Source organism: Rutilus rutilus (genome assembly GCF_951802725.1).
Source record: "Rutilus rutilus genome assembly, chromosome: 15".
NCBI classification, from domain to species: Eukaryota; Metazoa; Chordata; class Actinopteri; order Cypriniformes; family Leuciscidae; genus Rutilus; species Rutilus rutilus.
The window spans coordinates 23,257,724-23,265,937 of record NC_140220.1 but is presented as its reverse complement, the minus strand read 5'-3'; the positions used below and the strand labels follow the sequence as shown (position 1 = coordinate 23,265,937).

The window sequence follows — 8,214 nt, the reverse complement described above, 5'->3', positions numbered from 1 at the left end:
GGTATCGGACGATGTACGCTACCGGTCAAAAGTTTTAAGATTGAATTTTCAGCATCATTACTCCAGTCTTCAGTGTCACATGATCCTTCAGAAATCATTATGATGATTTGCTGCTCAAGAAACATTTATGATCATTATCAATGTTGAAAACTGTTTTTTTACATTTTTATTTCAGGATTCTTTGATGAATAGAAAGTTCAAAAGAACAGCATTTATCTGAAATGGAAAGCTTTTGTAACATTAAACACTACCTTTCAAAAGTTTGGGGTCAGTAAGAATTTTTATTTTATTATTTGGGGAAAGAAATAAAAGAAATCAATACTTTTACTCATCAAGGATGAGTTAAATTGATCGAAAGTTAGAGTAAAGACATTTATAATGTTAGAAAAGATTCTATTTTAAATAAATGCTGTTCTTTTGTAAACGGGAATGTCTCCCTCGTTGGTTTACGTTAAGTTTCTCGGGGGAATGCAAAAGTTTTGAAATCGAATGATAAGAGAACAAAATACGTTTTCAAGAGAACGCAATATGTTTGCGTGAGAACGCAAAAGCAGTGAAATTAAATGTTTTCTCCCATTATATTTTTAGGGGCTCCGTAGAATGGCCCATAACTTTCAAGACTTGTGTGATGCTTCAAAAGACGCTGTGCATTTTATGGTTTTATTTGAGAAACTTTTTTTTTTTTTCTAATAATATATAATGTTTCTCAACAGCCACAGTAATTTCTCCTGGCTCATGTTTGGCAATTAATATACATAAGAAGCAGTACGTCAGTTCAATGGATTTATATACCTCCATAAATGGCGTGACCTGAACTAATACTTCAGTAATAGTTTTTGTTTCGCATGTATGGTTTATTAAGTCTTTTTATAGAACTAAGTACTATTTCCTTCTTTACCACTGAAACTCAACTCCCTGGTCAGCACTTAAAGGTCTGATTCAAACACCAGCTCCTGAGTTTTACTCCTTTAGATCTGTTTTCATTCCCCTTTAAAGTATCATTACGTTCCTCACACTGAATTACTTTCAGCCATTTATCCTTCTTTTCCTCCATTTTTATATCTTTGTCTGTTCTTCTCATCTCAGTCATGCACTCTGGTTCCCATGTGTTCATGGCAGATGGCTTCACTCCATCTGTTGTTACCAATTTTGGACAAAGAGAATTCAGAGACATGCAAAAATCAGTCTGACTGGTACATCAATGAGTGTCCAGGTGTTGAAAAAGTCTATGATATTCTGGTCTCTAGCTATTGCTCAGGTTTATAAATCTGATCCAAGATGCATGACTTGAGGTGTACGCACATTTTGTACATGTGTGGATGGAACTATTTAACTTGAGTTTTGTTGGAGGGTCATGTTGTTCTGTTTTGCGTTAGCAAATTCTCCAATCAGTATTTAATCTCTGCCATGAAGAACGTCTCTCATTAGTTACATAAGTAAGGTTCTTCCACTCTCTCCCCAGGCAACACACCTCTAATTGTGTGTGTTTGTGTATGCCATTCAAAATAGTCTTAGATCTTTCACAAAAATAAGACATTATATATATATATGAAGTTTGTCAGTCAATAAATGCTATTGAAGGTTTGTTGCAGATTTGCAGTTCTGAACTTGCTGGAATCTGTTCAATACTGAAAACAAAAGGTCACATATATGTCATAAATCAGAATCCTATGTTTGTATGGAACTTTGTAAATGACATGAATAGGATTGCAGATATTAACTGATAGACTGAGGGAATGTTTAAGAATTGCATTGACTGAAGGAATGTAAGCCTTGATTCTACAACATCCTTCATTGTCAGCGTCTCAAGTTATAGAACGAGTATTATAGAATGAGTATTTGACATAAAGGATTTAGTTGGATATAATTTGCAGGCCTGGTCTTGTAAATCTTCCATAAATCTGATGTGGTAATAGATGAAATGAAGCCTGCAAGGTGAAAATTGAGAGCTCTGATGGTGGTCCTGAAGAACGGCCAGAAGGTTGCAAGCAGAGGTGTTGAAAACAAAAGTAAGATGTTACAACTTCCAGCCCCAAAGGGTATTTGGCCACATTTAAGATGTACCGATGTCGTAACATTATATAACAAAATATTAAACTAAGTGACAACTCAGGCACATTTTTTCCAACCCTAACATTTCACAAAAACAAGTTTGATCGATTATAAAACAATAGATATTTAAAAAAAAAAAAAAAAAAAAATATTTGGCCACTTTGTGAATGTCAAATGTTATTGAAACATATGTGATGGAATTATTCCTGTGGTTATTCTGTTAGGACAGCTGTGCGAACTTGAGGAGAGCTGACATCTGCTAAAAATCACCTTAGCGCCTCTTGGTTAAAAGTCATTGCAAAATTGCTCAGAAAAGTTAGACCCGCTAGATCTGGCATCATTTTTTTGCAGATGTGACGTGGTTTCATATGTTGTCATCCATACAGTGAAATTCATTTCTTTTTAAATGTGATGTGTTTAAATACTTTTTGGGACCGTTAGATAACATTATCACATCAACACGTAGTTTTGGGAAGTTGTGTCCTGACTAGTTGCAAGTCAGTAACTTTAAAGCCTCCAGGAAATGTTGTAGTTGATATTATTATGCAAATAATTAATGGAATATTTCATTGGTAATTCGTTTTTATAACTTTTTTTATTTTATTTTTATTGAGTAGAATAATTCAATCTGAATTTATAGCCATTTTTGTTATGACATCCCTGTTTTGAAAATTAATTTAAGGACTAAGTTGTACAATATTTTAGCCAATATATTTATTTATTTCCACTAATAATATATTTGTCATATACTTGGTAAACTAGAAATGCATCGCATGTAAATGCAGGTTGTTCGGAAGGCCATCTTACCTTTTTTGTGTACAGTGGGATAGAATGTGTGACACATTTATACAAAACATATCCACCGTTTAACATTTCACCTATCAAGTAAAAGTAAAAATCTTTATAAGCACTGTCAGAAGCAAGGAATAGTGTGTACTAGGTATTTGTATTACTAAATTTCTCCGAAGACTTAGCTGGGCAAGAAATTCAGACATCTCATGCACATTCAAGCAAAACAAAACGAATGGCCACCATGAAGAGAGATTCCAGTCCTGAACCATCTGGGCCACATTATAGATAAAAGAGTGTGAAAGTGTTTTGAGCCAATGTTTACTAAGTAAACTAACAAAAACAGACCTATTGAAAGAGTGAGGTGATGAACTGTGGAGGGGAGAGTGGTGGAAATTACAGTGGGATGTCATAAGTAAATGAGAAAGAAGGAAACTAAATAGCGAGGGATTGTGAAGGTTGGTGACAGAACGAGAAATGGGCAAGGGAGCATGATTCTGAGGATTGAAGCTGTTATTAGTGTTATGTTAAACCATTACAAATGCCATCAACAAGATCACCAACACCTCAAACATGCATTGACCTCTGCTACTGTTTGCATCACATTCTGACCCCTTTAGCTAAGCTCAACATGTAAACCAACACTGTGGAGCTCTCCCATGGACTGTCCGGTTGGGGTAACTCTATCCAAATCTACCCCCTCTTAACAGCCTGTCTTGGGTTCCCCACAGCGAGATCCCCTGGCTGTGAATCACCAGCAGCAAACCGATAGGGACCACATACACCACAACACCCGAATTAGAAAGCAGCAGAAAGGTATACTCTCCCCAGTAGGTACTCTTGAAACTCTCTCACACACACCTAGCTAAGTAATTACTACAATACCCAGAGGGAAAATGCCTGAGCATACAAACCATTAAATGACACTTGGACATACTGTGAACAAACACTGTGTTCACCTGTGGTTGCCCCTGCATTCCTGCACACAAAGCTAAACAAACAGCACACATGCTCCGATATGCCCTCCAGGAGGAGGTGGCAAAGAAAGAACTCTGGAAGGATCTTTTTGTTGTGGCAATCCCTCAAGCACACAGCATCCCTCCTTTTCTTCCGTCCCTCTTTGAGTCTCTCCATTCTTTCGTCCCTCCCTCCCTTTCCTCCCTGACTGTATAAATAAGTCCCAGCGTAATGTGCCCCGGACTCAGAGACAAACTGCCTCCAAACCTGACGAGACAAACTGAGGGATCACAGACATCGACCACCAATCCAAACGAGACACTCTGACCAGCCCCTCAAAGACAACCATTTGCACAAGCGAGAGGAAGTCAGTGGGAGCGAAAGATTGAGAAGACTCAGGTGAGAGGTCATTAGTGGAACGCCAGAGAAGTGAGTGGCTCCGGTTACGCTTGTGAGGTGAAAGGGAAGGGATAGATTAGTGCCGGAGCTAAAGAGGACAGGGCAGACAAGTAATCTGCAGAAAGAGTAGAGTCACCTCTGAGTGAACCTCCCTGGAAGAAGAGCATCAGATAAAGAAGATTCCAGGTATCTGAAGTCCACCTCAACATGAGGTTTTTGGCTGTGTTGTGTGTTTCGTGCCTGCTCATGGGCACCCAGGCTCAGAGCAGTGCTAGTTTTCGGCGGGCGAATGCCGGCAATGGCCGTTGTCAGTACAGCTTCACAGTGGACAGCCCTACAGAGGCCAGTTGTCCATCACCAGGTTCAAGTCCTGAGATGGAGGCCCTGAAGTCCCGCCTGGGGCTGCTAGAGGCGCTGGTCGCCCGTCTCGTAGGAGGTGAAGCCCTGTCAGAGTCATCGGCGGGTTCTGGATCTCAGTCAGGCCTCCAGGACGCTTACAACCAGGTGATGGGGGAGAACACTCAGCTCCAGAGAGAGAAGCAAAGACTGGACAGACAGGTTCAGGTCCTGCAGCAGAAGATGGAAGAGCTCCGCCAGGAGGCTGAGAAGTTGAGGAGCAGACCCTGCACTCAACAACCTCCTCCTAGAGTGCCGGAAATTGACAACAGCTTCAAACCAGGATCAGGTTAGTGACAACCAAGCAAAAAATGTAAAATATTTTTGATAGTGATATTTTGTTGAAGGTCATCTTGTGCAACCAAAATTATCTTTTGGCCAAGTGTTCACTACCTTAAAACTGCCTGGGATACATTTGTGATGTGCAAAAATTGTATGTGTACAACAGCTTTTCACTGGGGCAGTACCCTCGAAAGGAAACCTTTGTACTATATTTACTCCTATAGGGTTCACAGTATCATAAAATGCATATTATTACTCTAAGGTGCTAAAACATATAATTTAGGGATAAATATAGTACAAAAGTGTCCCTTTAAGGTTACTGTCCCAGTGACAAGCTCTTGTAACCCTAAAGGTGCAATTGTTGCACATTTTTTATGACTGTGTAAATTTATCATAAAGTGTGAAAGATCACCAATATCTATTTTGTTTTGTCAGTATAATGATGGAAAATGCTCAAGCAAAATACACACTAACTTATAATCTTACTTTCGTGGTTACCGAAATGTTTAAAATGTAATTGAGCCATGACTTGTAAACAGGTGTAGTGTCTGGGAAAGCAGAGAGTGTGTCACTGAGTCACTGGCACCTTGCAACAGACTCTTACAGTTTATGTGTGTATTTCCACAGTTATACCTGTCTGGAAGTGTGAGTCATACTTCGGGTGGGATTGGTGAGCAGGTCATTGTGTTCATTTTAAAGCAGCAGCGAACAGTATAGATAGATCAGAGCTGAACAAGGTGACATCCCCATGTCATATATTATAAGAGCAGGTCAACATATGAGTGAACGAGCGTGTTGGGGGAAAGCCGCTGAAGCAGTAAAACAGTACTGTGCTAATGCTCGGCAGTAAAGTCTTACTGACAGCTCCCAGCAGACCACTGACTGATGCTGCATGTGGAGGGGTGGAGGTCAGGGGTAACTGATCCCTGCTGGGGTTGTTAGTGCTGGATTAAATATACTATTGGTACCTTTACGTCATGTAAAAAATGCATGAAAAATAAAAACGGAGTTTAACAAGACAGAGGAGAGAAGCACCTTGGAGACCCTCTTTGCAAAAAAAGGTGACAAATTCCAGCTCTTTGAGGTTGAAAAGAAAACAAGCCATCCGTCTTGCACGTCCTCACCCTCTTGGATTCTTTTTGCTTTCAGGTTCACAGTCCCTTTGCACCCCAAATATCATACTGTGCAAACGTACACAAGCACAGAAAGGGGCTGAAAAAAATAGTAATTTACCAGTGGATACAAGACTTTAATTACATTGATTAATGCAAGGTTCAAAGGTGCATTACTTGTTTATATTCCTCTGGCTGATTTGGCAGTCATTTTGGACTAACACTTATGTACCAATGCAATTGCAGAAATGCTCTATTTTCAGTCATTTGTGATTAATGACTACAAGTGTTAAATAAAGGGGGTCATTCTTATACTTTTTTATAAGAACTACTCATTGTGTAAAACATTTTAATGAGAAAAAATTACTGAGCAGTGAAGACGCCTAACAACATGCAAACAGTCTGTGAAATAAAAAAAAGATCAGGATTCCATTCAGCCATATGAATGTTGTCAGTGTCACCTCATTAAGTACGAACATATGAATGCGTGCCTCCGGAGATCGTTTTGAAGTGTTTTGGAAACTTTAAACAAAAGGAATTCTCATTTAGAATTATACTAAGAGTTGGCATCTGCTTCACGGCCTAGAATTGCAAAACCCAAAAGCATTCAAACAGTACAAATCCCCCCTTCAAAGTCTTAAAGATGTTAAGATGTGAAGGCTCCTGCAAATAAATTAGCCTGCAACATGCTACCAGATGGTCCAGAAGGTTCTTGAAGTTCTGCTTAATCTCTCAGGGAACCATTAGGCACGATATACAGATAAGCATTAACACCTGCAAACAAACCTTGGGAATTACATGCTTTTGTTGCCTTGTGGTGATGCATATACCCGTGTCCATGAGCAAGTGTTGATTATAGGGATAAAGGACAGTAACTACAGACCTTCCCACTGCAGGTCTGAGCAAGCTATCATCATCATCAGCAGCAGCAGCCCTTTTAAACCCTCGTCACAGCAATCAATCAAAGTCAGATTTCAGATGTTCACGACCATTCTAAAAGCCTGTAAACATGTAAGCACTTGATCAGACATAAACAGAGTTAAATTAGCCCTTGGGCAATCAAATTGAAGGAGTGAGGATAATGTGAGTGTAAGTTTTTCAGGTCCTGGCTTTCTGTATCGTTATTAGGACCAAACAAAACTAACTAACTAAACATTTCTAACAAAGTTTCCAAAACACCCCTTCTCAACCATATTCCATTTTTTTGGGACTTTGGACAAACAGGTACTGGTTGAGCCAAAAGTTGACAAGTCAGATCACTCAAACAAACTGATGTTGAAAGCAATGAAGCAATGTTGAAAATGTTTTTTACAATGAAAAAAATGACACAACGGCTTTTAATTTTACTCCGCTTTTGTTTGAGATTGTTAACCAGGAAGAGTGTATGTGCTCTCTGCTGGAGTGCATGTCTGAGTTTCGGATGTGTAATGGGAGGTCTGGAGTCTGCCAGGCACCGGGACAGCTGGGAATCTACTCAGGGCTGTTTATTTCCTTCTCCTAGATTCCTGACTGTCAGTAGAGCTGCCAGTCCCCCAAAACCATGCATCCCAACAAACATACCTCTCTCAGGCAACTCAGGATCAATGCCAAGCCTATAAGTCTGTCCAACTTAACTAGTTTAGACTTCCATCATGGTACTCTGGGACATAGTGACCATTTTATTGGACTAGCTAAACATTTGTGATCTACCAGATAATAAGGGGCAGTAAACATTGCCCAGACAATAACAGCAAATTGATAATTTGGTTTGCCTTTTAGGTCCTGCACTTTCCCACCTGGTATCCAGGCCTGGGAATACACAAGGAGACACCAGCAGTTTAAGAGGTAGGGTAGGGGGTGTAACAAGGGTATAGTTACTTAGGCAGAGAACAAACTGCACTATCATAAATTATTAATCCAACTCCATACTGCAAATAAGACAAGTTATTTAATATTCTTGTTACTGACTGCAATGTCATGGTCACTAGTTGCCATTCTGATTGCAAAGGCTTGACAAATGTAGACCTCAACACCTTCACATGCATGTCTCAATTTGAGTATGTGAATTTCTGTCTTTCTGATCTCCTAGATCCAGCATGGCATTACTCGAGTCCAGGATATCAAGAGCTGACAGCTGTGGTCACTGAGGTGTCTGCCCCAAATCTGGAAGGTCCAGCGGACATCTCAGGTGAGGGTCACACCCTAACCCTAGGGTGTCTATCACATAAAGCCAAAATCTAGGGCCCTG

At 39.8% G+C, this 8,214-nt stretch overlaps 1 protein-coding gene across 2 annotated transcripts in view; it reads left to right on the top strand.

Moving 5' to 3' along the window:
- The first annotated feature begins 4,039 nt into the window (after window positions 1-4,039).
- Window positions 4,040-8,214, top strand: part of myoc (myocilin) — a 7,194-nt gene continuing 3,019 nt past the window's right edge. Inside the window, exons 1-3 of one of the 2 annotated variants that reach the window (XM_084433245.1) lie at window positions 4,040-4,882; window positions 7,746-7,811; window positions 8,056-8,154. In XM_084433245.1, the coding sequence (XP_084289371.1) occupies window positions 4,405-4,882; window positions 7,746-7,811; window positions 8,056-8,154 (643 nt within the window). In that variant the 5' untranslated portion in view covers window positions 4,040-4,404. The remainder of the gene's footprint in view (window positions 4,883-7,745; window positions 7,812-8,055; window positions 8,155-8,214) is intronic. The other variant, XM_084433246.1, reaches the window with a different exon arrangement.